The sequence below is a fragment of the Tubulanus polymorphus genome, chromosome 1, assembly GCF_964204645.1.
Source record: "Tubulanus polymorphus chromosome 1, tnTubPoly1.2, whole genome shotgun sequence".
NCBI classification, from domain to species: Eukaryota; Metazoa; Nemertea; class Palaeonemertea; order Tubulaniformes; family Tubulanidae; genus Tubulanus; species Tubulanus polymorphus.
The window spans coordinates 5204346-5221510 of record NC_134025.1 but is presented as its reverse complement, the minus strand read 5'-3'; the positions used below and the strand labels follow the sequence as shown (position 1 = coordinate 5221510).

Genomic DNA, 17165 nt, shown 5'->3' with positions numbered 1-17165 from the left:
ATTCATTTTGACCCGGATTGTTTGTGTGTCGATTTTCAGTGTCGATTCATTATGTCGATGACAGACATGTGCCCTCTTAAAAATGGCCGTGTTTGTTTTGTTCTTCAGCGTAATGATAACAAAATCTTCACTTGAAAATTTTATCATATCAGTTTGTTATCTTATCTTCCGTTTTTTTCAATTGATCGATACCAACCTTAATCTCCGAATTGAGAGAACTAAAACGTTTTAAGATATTGGCGTTTATTTTCAACATATCTAAAACAAAATACCACTTTATGATAAACCCATTCACCGTAGTATACGTATATAGACAAATTTAGACACGGTTTGCTAAATATGAATCATCACAGACAAACTATCACTAATTTAGAAATAAGCGAGCTTAAAGAATTCTCAATGCGCAAATCTATAGTTGATGTGAGATATCTTATTGATTAATGATTTACTCTTTATACATACATAATAAATGTGACCAATTTACAAGCGAAAAGTCGTGAAAATTATAATACACGTTTAGTCAAACATCAGATATAATTAAATTGATTGGAATATTCTTACTAATAGTAAAAATTATATTTGTAAACTTCAGTCAAATATTAAAATATCGATGAACGAACTCTGGTTTAGCGATTAGTACGTTACATTTTGAATTTCAGCAGAGCGTCCTCCAAAATGCATATTTCACCTGAAATATCAAAACCCATATGAAATTGTCTACGTCATATTGAATATCAATCTATAACCACATTAGATAACCATAAATGATATGAAAATGCCGATGGCAGTGCTACATAGGAATCCCATAGATGTGTTACAAAATACACATGCTTATTGTGAAAAGACGGTTTAGTGCACGATATAATCAGCATGCCAAAAAAGAAATTACTATTTTACCGGCCATAACTATGCGAAAAGCAAAAATAGGAATCTTTAATTCTGCTGGTTTTATTCATTCTTGTACTGATATATGTCACATCAGTTTCTCAACGTTCATTTCAAAAACTGGTGCAGTAAATCCCTCGCTTGGATATTCATTTAATTAAGTTTTATTTGATTCATAAAGTAAAACTTACTTCGAATATCCCTGACCAAAGATGAAATTCGTTGCTTCGAATCGAGAATTTCAACCGACTGTGTGTAAGGGTTATATCGTACAGCAAATGGCCTGGGGAACCGAGCTGCAAAATTCCTGTAATTCGAACAAAACAGATGATTCTCAATAAGTATATATACAAAAATTGATATTCCTGATGAAAACGAAAATATGAATGAATAGTTGTGATTCCTTACGACAATTTTTCTTTCGCGTCCTCGAAGCTTTCAGCCACGTAATAAATCGGTTGGAAGCTGGTGATAGGATATTTCTGCAGGCCGGTTTGCGGCGGTTCGAACGGCCTCACCTCTGGTTTGTCAGAGAGACAATACTGCAATTATAGGCTCACACATGAACATTTGAATTTTTCTTATTTTAGGGCATTTTTAGAGTTTTACCTGTAATTCTCCAAACGATGAAAGCAATCCGGCGCCGTATGCCTTCAGTTCTCCGTTTTGCCGACACAAACCAAATTCAACAGTAAACCAATAGCACTGACAAAAAAACAACAAAACAATAAAGGAGGATTCTAAAATAAGACATGTATATGAACTGAAACTAACCGTGCTAAAACTAACCGTTGCTAATTTTTCAATGAAATCGTCTGAGGCAGCCAGACTTGCCAGTCCTATCTCTTGACTGAACTGAGCGAATGCTGGATCGGCGAAAAGAGGGACATGTCCCAACAGTTCATGACAAACATCTCTGGATATGAAAATACTTGACTTAAACATGATGGATCAAAAAGTATTATACTGTTCGAAGAATTAAGGTCCAGACAGCATTGAATGATATACTTCTGGCTAAGTTTTGACTTACGTTCCAACACATGAAAAAGGAAATAAATTTTAACAGGTCTGATATTAAGATTCTCATCGTTACGGTATAACTGCGATTCCACAGATTTAAGGCTTATTTTTCACATCTTTTTTCATATAACGAAGACTTCCTCAATTGTTTATCAACTATTTCATTTCGTATTCCTGATTTGAATATACCTGGCATAAAGCATTATGTTCGAACGTGTGTATCAGAACAGATGTATAAGATTTATAACACGGATAACATAATTTAAGACACAGGTGGTTGTCGTTTATGGTATAAATATATTATTGGTCTACTCGACCATATTCTGCATGTATTGTTTTATGGTATACCGGTTAGTTTATTTCCGTATAGACGCGGTCAGTTTCTGTTCAAGGGCGTCATGCAGACAGACACGGGATTGACGAAAATAAAGATAAATCATACGTCTGTTTTTGAAATGTTTCATAAATAAATACAAAAATCTACGAGGGGCCCTTGAATAAGATTATACAGAGCTTACGGTTCGGGCGTGTACATGGGGGCTGAACTGTGACGAATATACTGGGTTGAATGGAACACTCTATGGGCTAAGCCGGCAAGAAAGTCTCTTGATGACAATAATCCAGCCACGGGTCTCAACGTGAAACCAGTGCAATCTGAAAAACAAAATTAAAAAATGAAGAATGCCATCTTTTTTGATATATTCCTTGAGCCGTTTTATAATTCATGTGAATGGTTTGTCACCTTGCAGAAAGTCAGATACGTCCTGCAGCTGTGGAATATTGTCTTCTTTGTACCCGCAGTTTTCAATCAGCAGAGGAAATACGTGGTTGAATTCTCGACATGCGTGAGTCGGATACAACTTTGTCAATTCTCGAAATATTGTACCCCTAACAAAAAGAAAACAGAAATTGTAGCGTTTTTCCAGATCTGTAAACAAATCTTTACCAACATATTATCATTACGGAAGAAATGAGTCTTCAATCTTTTTTAATCATCAATCACCCATTTATCATTTGTGTTATTTTGTTCACCCTTCTAAGTTCTTACCACGTTTTCACCTCTTCTTCGGTATAGGTTACCTCGGGTATTTGCTGGCCACTGGAATAAAGCAAATATTAGCAAACTTTATGATTTCTCTTATGAATTTTGCTCAATATGAAACTCGTGGTGAACTGTCTTACTATTTGTAGTTGAACGCAATATCGGCGAATTCCTTCCTTCTCGCGCGATAGACTGGATCTTTGAAGCCCTAAAATATCAATAAATTATTATTCATAAGATTCAGACACGTGCAGAGATAATTTGAAGATGAGTTCTCGTCAGATCTTCAGTCCATTTCAGGACATTGTGATGAATATATAGGTGTAATACTTACTGGATGGTCTGCTTCAAGTTCTGATCCATAGCTCAGAATCTGGTTTGCAAATCGGTCCAAATCCTTCTTCTTTTGAGGAAACCATGGTACTAGAGATAGTTATAGCAAATGTTCAATGTTACACTTATAACCATAGAAAGCAATGTTATCTGCGCAAAATAAAGGTGTCTAGATACACTGATACCATGTTAAGTATAAAAATATCAATACGAAACATAAAAAATGATAGCAAAAATGATATTAGAAATCAACGTCCACCACAACATCATGCTTCCGTGAAAGAATAACGTTAAATAAATGAATCCATCTAATAATTCATAATTCATAAAAATCTATTTAGAAAGCTGTGCTCTATTCATTTTACCTTCCCGTATAAAGTATCCTAAAACAACAAAATGCAAAGCAGTTTCGTCACTTTATTGATGACCTTACTTAAATGGCCTGGATGACTGACAAGAAATCTTGACCTGTGGTCAGGTCGCGTTGAAAGTCATGTGGAATACATGAAAACACGCACGACTGTTACATATATCAGTACTATTGGAACATACAATGGCCGTTTTTTTCCTACCTTCGTCGGCATCAGGATTTCTGTGGAGAACTTGCATAAATTGAGCCCGTTTCTGTAAGTCGTCAATTGCGCTTTTGAAACCAGGAAGACTGCTGTCGACCGAGACGAAAAAGTCGTAATCACCAGATGAAGTTTTCGAAGGTCGAGATTCGATATGTTCAAGGGTGACATAGTGATCCTTTAGGTGAAGAATGAAGTAATATCATCATGATCGCATGAAAACTATTTGCGATACAATATGATACACATAAAAGTTACATATATAGTATTTACTAGGGAATTTTTCAATATTGAAATAGGTATGAAATTAATTAAAATGACGATGCATCAAAATCCTTGAATGAAAAAAGGAGTTATACACCTAATTCTACGCAGGAAGATCGTAAAAATCGTAATTAGAGAGGCATAAATATCTTACCTCGAATACTTTTAGAGCTTTAGCTAATGCGCCAACCTCGTCGGACACCGTGAATACCACACAAGTAGCATCTTTTTTCGCCTTTACATCTTTAAGATATCCAGGATTGCTTGCATCGCTCTGAAATATATAATTGACACCATTATGACAAAAAATGTGCACTAAAGAAAATGTGAATTATTATCAATTAACGCCTTTCAAAACTGACCGAATCGCCGTTTTGCAAATCCATGACGTTATGCCTCTGAGTGTTAGCTCAAATAATGACGCGTTCGAGCCCGCTTGTCAGGTCTTCGATTAGCTTAGTACTGGTGACTACCACAGGTAGCACTAAATGTCAGCTGATCTTAGATTCGCGCTAATTCCAATCATTCAAATGATATATTGACCAAATGAAAAAAACCCGCACATAAAGAGCAAAATTAAGTTCCGATTGTTAAGTTGAGTAGCTGATCATGTTTCATTAACACCTTTATTGCTAGATTGTATTGAACACTGAGCAAATTTCATGACGATTTGGCATAATTTAACAGGTTGTCTTCGAAAGAATATTTCTTTTTTCAATATAGAGCGTTTTTATAAGAAGAATGTTTCTCCTTCCATTTGATTCTATTATTTTGACATATCAATCATGAGAGTACCGAATATAAAACAAATTTGATAGATCATAGCACTGCTAAATTCTATCTTCGATGATGCCAGCTTTAGATTTTAAAGCAATGGGTTTCTTACCTTATATAGTGGGCATATTTCGGAATCATCAGTTCCATGTGTATTGATACTGGTTCGACTGATCGTGTCCAAATTTTCAAAACGTGTATGGCCGGTGATTATATTATGATTGTTCAATCGTCTCAATTTGCTCGCCGCCTCACCCATGATTTAGAATTCAAACCTTTTTTTCACAGAATCTGTCCCTTTTTTGCTAATTCAAGTCGCAGCGAGAAATTCTCCTGCGCAATATTTTCATTAACCATAGTTATATATATAGCGCCGGGCCACAGGTATTTAAAGCCTCAGCCGTGTTCGTACAAATTAGGATTCAAATTATATGCATGCGTAAAGAGAGTAACAGGTTGTTTGGTTTGAATATGGTGACGGGGATGCACGGATAAAATGAAAATCGTCGAGCTTTATTTTGTACAATTTTATATTGATAAGATTCCTTGCGGTCATCGACCGGGGCCCGGCCGTCTAGACCCCGGGCCCGACGATGCCGAGAAGCCAAGTTCGCGCTGATCGCATGAGAACAACTAGAATAGACCATAGATTCCGTTCTCTGAATAGACAGAAAAATACCAGTATTTTAATTGAAAGGACTGAAAATTAATTGTAATCACATTTTGGAATATGAATGAACTACGGGTGCGAACCCGAAAGGGTAAGAAACTATCTGTCTGTGGCATGTGAACAGCTGTCCCATACTGTTGCCCCATCTATCTGCAATAACAACTTACTCTGGCATGCGAACATGTCTAGTTGTAATGCCATCTATTCGAGATTTCGAAGTAGCTTTGGCACGCGACCCACCCGTGTAGTGCTGCCATCTAACTGCCACTAGTGCTAGTGTTGATTACCATTTAGGCCCAGCGCCCGTTTCTTGCTCTCTTACATTGTGTAAAAAACATTTATCAGCTATTCATTAAGAGTTGTCAAGCTGTAGAAAATGCATAAAGCCATGTACTGTGCTACGTGTAATCAGATCTTTAGCGCTAAAGGTGAAAACTATTCTTTTTTTCGCTGAAAATCACGATTTACGGTGCACAAAATTTCCAAATTTTTGGCAGATTATGGCCCATATGGGCATAGCCTGCGTAAATACCGCTGAGTGCTTAGAGAGCCCTGAGAGAGTTAACATCGACTTTATAAAGCCATCTATTAATTTATGATGTAACTTTGATGCCATAAAGGGTGTGGGCTGGGACAAGGAACTCTTCAACAAAATCACAATTCATTTGACCACGTACGCCGCATCAAAAGGTCCTGTTGAAGGTCCTGTATACTATAAGAGCTGGTGATAACGATGATCCACTGACTCTATGAAGGTTCTCAGTGAAGTCAATACCAATTCTTGCTTTTATTTCTCAGTCACACTGTCCTTTTCAATTTGTGGTGTTTGGTTTCTCGAAAATACGCTCTCCACTACAGCAAAAATTCAAATTTTTTGAATTAATGAAAATATTTTACTGCTATTGAACTTTGTAGATGGTTATCATAGAGATACTCAAAAGGTGCCACTTATGTTAAAATGTGGCCATACATATTGTGAAGCTTGCTTGCGAAAACTGATCAAACTCAAGAAAACTTCGATATCATGTCCAGCTTGTCAGGTAGGCTAAGCGATTAGGGGCACAATTGTGCAGATTCTGCCGGTTTACAGAACATATATAATGTGTATCACTTGTTTTTAGTTATGTAATGAGTTTAGTTAATGAATCAGTCTTTTGGTTACAGACTTTGACTCCAGTTCAAGATGGTGACATCAAGAATCTACCGTATGATATCTATCTGTTGGGGCTTACTGTATCGAAACAAAGAACCATACCTTTGTAAGTGAACTACTGATTAATTCTGAGATTAATGATGAGTTAATGACAATGATTATGAATGTGTCTCTGTATCCATTCAGGGAGTTGCTGAAATTTCAACCAATAGTCACTAAGCGAAAACAACCATCAGTTTCTCCAGGTGGAGCATCTGGACTCGATCATTTTCGAGGTAAGACTTTTCTCTAAGTCATTGTACTAGTACCGACGTTACTACTAGTTGTCTGAAGATTCGACCCCTGCTTGAAATAACATTCTTATTTTATAGAAGATCCATGCAGTGAATGTGCTGTCAATGAAGCCACTGTGTCCTGTCTCAAGTGTGAATGCAATATGTGTCGGAAATGTTTTGACAAGGTAATAATTTCATGATATAAAAAGCCAACCAATATCTCGCTGTCATTCACTGTTCTTGTGAATGGTTGATTGCACTTGTCATTTGTGTGATTATGAATTTTTAGGTCCATGAAGCAAAGATTTTGAGGAAGCATCAACCAATCCTTTTGAATAAAAATGAGTAAGTTTTTGTAATCCACTTAGGAGTATCCTCAGCAGGCTTATTGCGACGTTCACTTTTCGCCTGTCCATGAATAAATCAGGTTGGTTAAGAAAGTATTCAACAGAGGGTATTGAATTGCGCTTTTCTGATTTTCTAGCATTGCATCAAGTGGGCATGATTATTATTATTAATATTATATCATACAATGAAAAGTTTTCACAAGTTTCATTTTGTTACTACCCAGTAATTGAAATTTGGCCTCATTATCCACGTGATTCATCACGTAAATTATTTTTTGTTTCCTTCACTTTCACTAGAATGGCATATCGATTTTTTAGCAGGTATGTAGTACAAGATTGTCTATGAATATGTTTGTAATAAAAGTATTTAGGATGTTGTGAACTGCACGTTTTGCTTTTGCTTACACCTCTCAAAATGCAAAATGTATTCCCTGATAACATTTTGACTAGAATTGAAATCGAACTGTAGCTGTAGGCTTGATGATTCATCATTTATCTAGCTCGCTTTTTTGGTGAAAGTTGATTATTTTTACAACTCAAGCTAATCGATTATTTACCGGTATATATATTATGATCTATTCGAATGTCCGTCAGTAGTGGTGAATTTTGTTATCTTCTGTGTTTAATGTTTCAACACTTTCTTGTAATGATATTTTAAAAGAATATTCCTTAGAATTATCAAATCAAACATTTTTTGCATTGATCAATTTCATTGAGAGAATTTAATCCTTTGATTAGTTCGAGTGATTTCAGTTGCATGTATTCCAAATTTTTTTAGTCATGCCAGTGATGGTCCTATGGCATGTGAGCCTCATAACAACCGTCCGTTTGAATATTACTGCGAGGATGATCATGTAGCCATATGTTCCCGTTGTGTTATCGTCGGAGATCACAAAGGCCATGCAATTACCCCTCTTGAAGAAAAGGTGAATGAATATAAATGTTTTCTGTCTATAAATTGATAAGTGTCACCATATTCGTAGTGAATTGTACATTTGTAGTGAATGTTTTTCATTTACAGAACCAGGCTGTTATTGGTGAATTGGTTCCAGCTATGAAGAAAGCTGCTATCATTAAGTCTACTCTTCAAAAATCTCGGAAGGTATTTGACTTAAACCATCCAAAAATATGGGATTTAATAATATTTCTTGCCTCATCATTGGTGGTGGTTTTGGTTTAATATTTTAGCATTTAAGCGGACATTTTCCTGATTTAAAAACTGATATTCAAAAGAGAATTTCTGATGTGCGGTACCATTTTCATCGATGCCATTCTCTTCTGCAAGCAAGGTTAGTTAAGAATGACCTTGAATATTTCCATTCTTACAAAACATACGCATGTTTTCTCTTCAGGGACAGTATCATGTGCTTTTATGCCATTTCAGAGAACAAGCTTTGATTGAAGACATACAGAACACAGTACAATTAGTAACCGAGCCTGTGAGTCAGTTAAAAACTGAAATTGAAGAAAATATATCTAAGATAGAATATCTATTGAAAGGTAAACCAACGATAAGAAGCACCACATGTACAAACAGATTGCATTGACTGCCCTTAACAAAATGGTGACATGTCTCATACAGAAAATACAGCCACCTTAATTGTCTTGGACAATGAAAGAGGGAAATACATTTGACTTTCCTTTAAACCAATTCACTTACCCGGTAATTGACATTGATTTCATCACATGCAACGATGATCACATGGTGGAGTTCCCTTTTGAAAATGTTGCTTTGTTTTAATCTTCATGCTTTTATTTACAGAGGGGCAAATACTACGCAATTCTAATGCAGAGATTTTGAATGGTCAAGGTATTCTTGATAGATTAGAAGCTACTACTGCTTTGCCTTGTGTACTTGTTGCATCAGACTGTAAGGAGATTAATTTCGGGTGAGTAGAGTGATTACATGTTCAGTGATGTCCAATCTCAATACAGTCTTTAAGTTTGCAATTAAGAATAATTGATTTTTGTCAGGTGTAAATATGATGATGACTTTGAGAAGTTGATAAAAGAATATGGTCAAGTTGTACTTAGCGCTGACCTACCAAGGTATGTTAATTCTGCAGTTCTATAGGTTTTTTTTTTTAGTGAAAATGGATTCATTAGTTATCATTTATGATGTTTACAACTGCTCTTGTGTTTATTTTTTGTATAGTTTCAAACTGGCTCAGTTGCTAGATATGCCAGATGTGAACAGTGTGGATGTAGATATGTTTGAATTAGACTCGGTAGATGCAGACAGTGGTGCTTCACCCAGCGTGTCCGTGCCATCTTATTCAACCCATTCATCAGATGTTGTCATTGAAGGTTTGCATCAAATAGGAACAGTATACTGGTTAAATGTTTGTATTTTAGATTAAATAGAACCAGCGGGTCACACATTTCTACCAATACCATATAAGTTGAAATAGACTCTCTGCTTCTGTCTTTCTTCAATTCATCCTCTCATCAGTTATTATTTATTCTTATTGTTTTACACAGAGGATATAATAGACTTGGTATCCAATGCCAGTTCCCATACACTTTCTCGTACCAACTCTGTTGATGGTAATACAATGCATGAAAATCTCAGGTCTCTTGAAGAGCCAATTGCCATACCCAAAAAATCTCACCTGGAAAAATGTAAGTTATTCGAGTTTGATGATTTTTTGTAGAAAATCTAAAAATTAGTAAATGTTCATTACCGGAATTTTGTGTAACATTGATAACTTACTGCTGCTATTCTTCCAGCGTCTTGTGAACAAGTTGTTGTGACACATATAAAAAATCCATGCCATTTTGTCATCCAACTACTCCGCGATGCAAGGAGACTGTCTAAATTATCACGCGATATAAACAAGTATGCTGCAGGTGCCAAGAAAAGGGAGAGAGTCAAAGACGTCAACATAGGTATGAACTGATGTGTATTTAATTTCTCATAAATATCAGTTGCATATTGTGTTCATTTGAGGGCATCTAATAAAGTTTGTAATTATTAATTTAGGTGATTTAGTGCTGGCTTCCTTTACACAAGATGATCAGTGGTACAGGGCACGTGTGATTAGTACTCTACAAGAACTTTCAGACACAATTCCGGCTGGATCTGTAGAAGTTGTTTATTTTGATTTCGGGAATAAGGAATTTGTTCCTCTTGAAAGGTGAATTATTATTAGTTGAGGGAGTGTTCAAAAATGTTTATAGATTTTTTTTGCTATATTTTGGACGTTTATTCCAGAATAATTGCAATGCCGAAGAAGTATATGCGCGATCCTGAATATGGAATATTATGTTCACTTGTGGATATCGTACCTGCAGAAAAGGTGATGTATTGTACCCAATGTGAATATGAAGCACATGAAGTTTACTTCCTAAAAGAGAATTGATTTTTCTACTGCTTATACGTGTATTATGTTATGTATGTATAGAGTACGAAGTGGTCCCAAGAAGCTATAGACACATTTGACAAGATGACTGGTAGTAATTCAACCATGATTCTAACTGTAAGTTTATCATATGTTATGAAATCAAAACTCATCTTTTCTAGAGAATCTTCAGTTATTGTTTTCTTCGTGCTTCATACAATGATAGGTGCATTCATATGAAAACAACCTCCTTTATATCGATCTGAGTAAACCACCTAATGATGATATACCTGATGACCGTCCAGTGTCAGTACGTGATGCGCTGGTATTCATGGAATTAGCATGTTTCACATCAGAGCATTCCATATCCAGTAAGTACCTACATCTGAGATCTACTTCATTGGGGGAAAAACCGAAATTATAACATCTATTTTAAAGCATTAAAAATCTATGGATATTGAACAGCATCAAACTGAGTGGTACAATGTCGTAATGGATTTCTTCTTTGTTCGTGTGATTATTTTTCAGGCGTACCAGCTTTGGCAGAGAAAAGATTTTTTGCTCCGACTCTTCCAAAACCTAACAGCGAAGTTCTTGGAAAAATCAGTTACTGCTTTAGTCCATCTACGTTCTTCATTCAGAGAGTAGGCTTCTTACACCACAAACAATTTCAATGTTTGATTGAAGATTTGTTGTTAGTATATTGATCTATTTTTTAGCGCGGAGACTATGCATCGTACTTCAAAGATATTAATATAAGCCTGCAAAACACGTACAAATCTGATAAAGGAGAATTATGGTCGATATTCTGTCCACGAAAAGGTAGCACCATGAGTTTTATAGGTTTTGATGCAAGTCTCATCCCTCTCTCAATATTAAATGATATTATTCATTGATTTTACGTAGATATGGCATGCATTGTGAGGAATCCTGATGATGGAAGGTGGTACAGAGCTCATGTCATGCGGATGCTCGGTAAGCGTATGATTGATGTTGAATTAATTGATATTGGTTGCAATAAGCTCATCACTGTCTGGGATGTCAAGAAAGTGTTACCAAAGTTCATGATCCTCGAAGCACAGGTAAATTGATTCATGAAAACCTTTTCATATTTCATAGTGTTTTATGTAGAAATCTGTTGAAAATGTTTCCTTTGAGGATTATTAAGAATAAGTGTTTTGTAGGCATTACCTTGTCGATTAGCCGATATTCAACCATTATCAGGAAAACAATGGTCAGATGAGGTATTGTTCATAGATTTATTCATCTTTAACAGCCTTGCGTTTGTATTGATAATCGTGATAATCTTCCATATTTTAGTGTATTGAAAAGATGAAAGAACTGATGTTTTCTAAGGAATTAGTCTTTGAAGTGAAAGGTACTTGCATGATATTCATTCAATTATTATATTGATACTATTGATACTACCTTGAACTTGCTCCAATTATTGGTGATGAGTGAATTCTATGTTTGCAGAGTTGAACAAAAGTCAGCTCTCAGTATTAGCATTTGAAGTACAAGATGGGAACCGAATCAGTATCAATGCTCAGTTAGTTCGACTTGGTTATGCACTCAGCACTGGTCTGGGGTAAGCTATCAAATGTCTGGTCTTCCAATCAGAAGATTAGGTACTAGGATCTAGATAAACTTCAATTAGTCTTAAGAGTTCACACATGACATGATATTTGTACATCATAGAATTAAAGAAATTATCATTAGATTTTAATTGAGTCGATCAAGAAATCCAGCGTCGACATCAATCTGTACAGTAAACTAGCAAACCCGGTGGAAGCTGGTAGAATTATACTTGCCACACTAGTGTTGCCAGCACCCCATTTAACATACCATACCTAATCTAAAATCCTTGTGCGTGTAATTTCTGAGATGTATGTATGATTCAACAGATCAGTAACGCAAAGTACTCTACCTCCTTCGCCGGGAAAAACTAACAAGTCAGAAGAAAAGACTGCAGAAATTGCTGACTTAGCTGTAGTTAAAGTTTCTTGGGCTGACCTGAGTGAGCTGGCTGAAGCGCATAAACAAGGAACAACAGAAACTGTTGGTCCACCTGGATCTTATCCTAAGGAAGGCAAACAAGTAACTAAGGTACATTTTGATATGAAATACTGTACATGTATGAATATCAGTATATGCTGTCATATGTAAAGGAGTTGCTTATAAGCTGAAAATTGATTTTTAGAAATCCTCCCCAGTTAAATGTGAGGAATCAGAATCTGAGACGTCATCTGATGAAACTACATCTAATGCCTACTCATTACATGTAACGCACGTTGTGTCTCCAGATGAAATTTTCATGCAAAATGCATCTGATTCTTCGTTAGAAAGGTAACAATAGAATAATATGTTTCAACTCAGTCTTAATCATTACCAGTATAAGGCTATGTTACGTTTGATATTTCTATATCAATGTCCTCTCCAATTAGTTTGATGAAGCAGCTGAAAGAAATGTACGAAAATTCGCCTACATTGAATATGAAGTGGGAAGTTGATGACGTGTGTGCAGTTTGTTATTCTCGCGATAATAAGTGGTACAGAGCTAAAGTCAAGGAAGTCTATGAAGACGATACATCCAAGGTAAAGCTTTTATGGAAAAGGCATATTATTTGAAATTTGCCATCTCAATCATACTCTGGCATGGAACAAATTGGAGAACACCCATTTTACGTCGCAGGATTTGTTGTTTTATAATTCTTGTTTTGATTATGAAAGGTTCATTTAATGGATTATGGATACTCGGACATCTTGCCACAGACCGCAATGAGGCTACTAGATGAAAAATTCATACAACCATACCCTTGCTTTGCCTTACAATGTCGTCTGTATGGCATCCAACCAGCTGGTGATATAAGTAGATGGTCTCGGACAGCGTGTGACATACTCAAAGATACCGTGCTTGGCAAGCAGTGTCAAATCATTAAAAAGGTAATAACTAAGTTCTGCCGACTATATGAATTTTGTATGTATGGTTATGCATTTATTGGTCATTGATATCACCACGTGCATCTTATTCGAATCTGAAATTACTGATTTGTTATCATTTTAAGGGTGATATGGTTGATGGAATCCTTCCAGTTGATATAAGGATTCATGAAGTAGTTGAAGCAGATGCATTGAACGCAGAGAAGTGTAATATTGTTTCAGGGATAGACATTCTAATAAGCCACGGTGTCGCTTTACCAATCAAAGGGTAAATATTGCTAATCCATATCTCTTAGTTGTGAACATCAAATTATGATGTGAATTCTATCCATTTTCAGTCAAAGATCTAGTCTTAATAACGGTGAATCTGGTCAAAATTCAAGTGAAGACGTAGAAATAAACGATATCTCTAAAGTACCAAAAAAAGAGCGCCTAATGCGCCGTCTTCCTATTGTTAAATATCTCCCTCCAAAGATGCCGAAATCACCGCAGATGAAAGGCATGCCTACTTACGTCGATTACTCCGGTATTATTATGGTACAAGATATGAATGACAGTAAGTGAAAAATGACGAATCAAGTTGTCTTGGAAATTTAGGGCTGATAGGAAATTGAATTTTTATGTTCGGCCTTATTTGCAGGCGACATCATCAATTCACTGATGGGTGATTTGCAAAGGACTTTCTATAACTCCGAGCCAGAGGAAGATGTATTATGGGAAGTCGGAAATGGATGTACGGCGAGATACCATGTTGATAATAGCTGGTATAGAGCAAAAATACTTGCGCTTAATCCAGAAAGGGGAATTCAGGTAATTTGATGGGATTATTATTAGTAATTATTGTCTCGAAGCTTCAGATCACAAGTCGCTTTGTCCTTATTTCAGGTTCTTTATATTGACTTTGGAAATTCAGAATTTGTAAGTCGTGATCAGTTGAGGTGTGAAGCTGTTCATTTAGATATACCACAACAGTGTCTAGAAATGAAGCTTCACCAAATAGCTCCAGTAAGTATCTCAGAAGTGCCTCTTCTTCAGAATGTTGTGTTCTAGTCATAATGTAAAGCGCCAATCGCTTTTTGTAGAAATCAAGCACCGGGACTTGGCCAGTACCAGTATTGGATCACATGCATAATGTCATTGTTGGGCAACCGTGTGACATTGTGATTGTCGTAAGTATATTCTGAGTTGGGTTTTTTCAGTACCAGTATTTATGTAGGTTTTGTATCTATGCATTAATAATTTCATGAATAGGAGCAACCAGAAGCCGGAAAACCCATCGAAGTAATGCTCGAAACGCGAAAGGGTCTTAATTTAGCGGAGTTACTGCTGAAGGAAAATATGGTTGTATCATTGACGGAATATCCTGAACCAGAAGTTATTATTGAGGAGGAAAATTTGCCCACTATACCTACTATTACTGATATCTCTTCTCAAAATCTCAATGGTGCTGTAAGTGATAAGATTCATATCAATGAAGCTTGAATCCTCCTTTGTTTGGCTTAAGTTTCACTAGCATCTGTCAATACAGATATGTTTATGGTTACAGTGAAACTGAGGCGACTGGTAATTCATTGATTCAGAATGAAATGATAGATGAAATGTTTTTTACAATTTTCAATGATTTTGTTTTACAGGTCTCATCTACTTATAAAACTGTATCTATGCCAAACCTCCATGAATATTTCTGTGTCTCAGTAACTAGTACCATCGATGTCAACCTGGTGAGTTAACAGTACAAAATCACAATTATCTTCTTTCATCATTATTTGTCCGATGCTTGATATTTGATGAATACATTACAATCTACTGTAACTGTTCACATAGGTATGCTGCCAGTTCAGTCGTTTTGAGAATACCGATGATGAAAGACAAATACAGATAAACGCTCAATTGGATGCACTTCTTCAGCTTAGTCATGAAATTAATGAAATTGCCCCCGATGCACCCCCAGTTGACGAACCAGAATTAGGTGAGCCCATAGATATTGACCTAATCGATTAAACTAATTGATGGTTATGAATGATCTGTTATGAAGTTAAGCATATATGTTTATTATATTTATTTCAATGATTTTTTTAGGGATGGCATGTTTGGGACAGTTTTCATATGATAATTGTTGGTATAGGGCTGAAATCATGAGTATGAATGCAGCGAAGCGAACATGTGATGTAAGATATGTTGACTATGGAAATGCCGAAACCGTGGATTTCTCAAAGTAAGACTGAAAAGTATTTCTAGAATAGCATCTCCGCAGGTTTGGTGAGATCAGTGTTGTAAGTTAATACGTTCTTTCAAATTTTCAGTTTGCGTGAAATTTATTCGGAGTATCTAGAGCTTCCGGCTCAAGGTCTGCATTTCATAATAGATGGCATCACTCCACCAACAGGTGTTGGGTGGCCTGAAGAAACATTGAAATTGATGGATGCAACTCTTGCTTCAGGGAATCTAATTGCTTGTATCACAGTAAGAAGCCTATTGTCATGTACTAGAAACTGTTATGATTGATAGTAATTTTCCAGTTTGTAAATGAGAGTGTATATGAATTTATCTTCCAATTTTAGGATAATAGCTCGACACCAAAAGTGCAATTGTATTCAGATATTCCACAGCCTGGATGTGAACTACCTCTTGTGTATCAGCCATTAGTGGATTCTGGACTAGTGAAACTAAACTGATGACTATTGAAGTGTTGTAAATTAGTATCTGTATAGCGTGTTAGTTCAAACAATTGATGGAAACATACAAAATTTTATATTTTTGTGATAGTTATTCATTTTTTATCTGCTCATATACAATGTTACACAGCGATATGTATAGAAAAGTATGGACAAATTAGGTTACCTAAGTCAGTATGCAGCTTAAACACCCATGGTTTTCATTAGGTCTAGATGACTTTGCTACATGTATTTTTGCTTATCACTAGGAAATTATTAGAAAAATTAATTGTCGTTAGAAAAAGATAAGTGCCATCTTTGGTAGCATCTTATGTACTTTGCAGGTTGGTCAATAACTTTTGAACTTGCAGACTTTCTATTTTTTTACCATTTATCTGATCATTGATGTTGAAAATACTTCATTATGTAGTGTATAATACTTGTTTTTTTTTCTCTGTTGAAGCAATAGTCAGTGTTTCTACATTTATTTGTAATTAAGACGTCTCTGAAATACAGAATAGTAGACTTTGTCATGTCAATTGTTTTTATTCCGTGGAAAAATGGTCCGAGTGAACTCTTTGCTTGTCAGTGATCATCAGAGGTTCGATTGGAAATATTAGGTCGGTTCAGAACACGCCTGAAACCTTGGAAGAGTGATAAATTAAATGTTTGAGGGAGTAGCTCTAGGTTGTGTCCACGTATCCATGTTTTTGGCTTACTTACCTGTAGAGGAAATCAGAATGGGAATTCATAGAAAGTGAACTAGACTCGAGAATCGAAGTTGGTATTGCATTTATTTACAAGATATGAGTACAAACTGTACAAAATATTGTATCATACAAAGTCTTGTATACATAATATATTGTAGCTGGCTACATTCACTTTTTCAATGAAT

General features: G+C 35.8%; 2 protein-coding genes across 5 annotated transcripts; one reads left to right on the top strand and one right to left on the bottom strand.

Moving 5' to 3' along the window:
- Window positions 1-273: 273 nt before the first annotated feature.
- Window positions 274-5258, bottom strand: LOC141898150 (protein henna-like). Of its 4 annotated transcripts, none has more exons than XM_074783993.1 (14): window positions 5003-5258; window positions 4271-4390; window positions 3853-4030; window positions 3646-3663; window positions 3282-3370; window positions 3088-3155; window positions 2954-3004; window positions 2648-2793; window positions 2424-2559; window positions 1675-1801; window positions 1495-1590; window positions 1294-1427; window positions 1077-1192; window positions 274-688 (listed from the first exon to the last, which is right to left on the bottom strand). In XM_074783993.1, exons 1-14 carry the CDS (start codon window positions 5147-5149, stop codon window positions 642-644), a joined length of 1473 nt encoding a protein of 490 aa, XP_074640094.1. In that variant the 5' UTR covers window positions 5150-5258; the 3' UTR covers window positions 274-641. The 4 variants fall into 4 exon arrangements, with proteins under 4 accessions (XP_074640094.1, XP_074640119.1, XP_074640111.1 ...); XM_074784018.1 differs by lacking the exon at window positions 5003-5258 and adding an exon at window positions 4479-4533; XM_074784000.1 differs by lacking the exon at window positions 274-688 and adding an exon at window positions 821-906.
- Window positions 5259-5836: 578 nt separating this feature from the next.
- LOC141899279 (RING finger protein 17-like) lies at window positions 5837-17077 on the top strand. Its single transcript, XM_074785483.1, has 41 exons — window positions 5837-5988; window positions 6476-6600; window positions 6725-6819; window positions 6900-6988; window positions 7085-7173; window positions 7278-7333; window positions 7633-7656; window positions 8114-8261; window positions 8357-8437; window positions 8524-8624; window positions 8720-8835; window positions 9098-9224; window positions 9310-9384; window positions 9491-9642; window positions 9817-9957; window positions 10066-10224; window positions 10319-10472; window positions 10550-10634; window positions 10740-10814; window positions 10903-11047; window positions 11205-11320; window positions 11396-11498; window positions 11583-11758; window positions 11861-11920; window positions 11997-12054; window positions 12153-12264; window positions 12581-12782; window positions 12877-13022; window positions 13121-13271; window positions 13407-13619; window positions 13742-13884; window positions 13955-14172; window positions 14257-14426; window positions 14502-14621; window positions 14699-14785; window positions 14868-15065; window positions 15251-15337; window positions 15441-15585; window positions 15696-15831; window positions 15920-16079; window positions 16178-17077. The coding sequence occupies exons 1-41, from the start codon at window positions 5937-5939 to the stop codon at window positions 16289-16291; spliced, it is 5004 nt and encodes a 1667-aa protein (XP_074641584.1). The 5' UTR covers window positions 5837-5936; the 3' UTR covers window positions 16292-17077.
- Window positions 17078-17165: the final 88 nt, after the last annotated feature.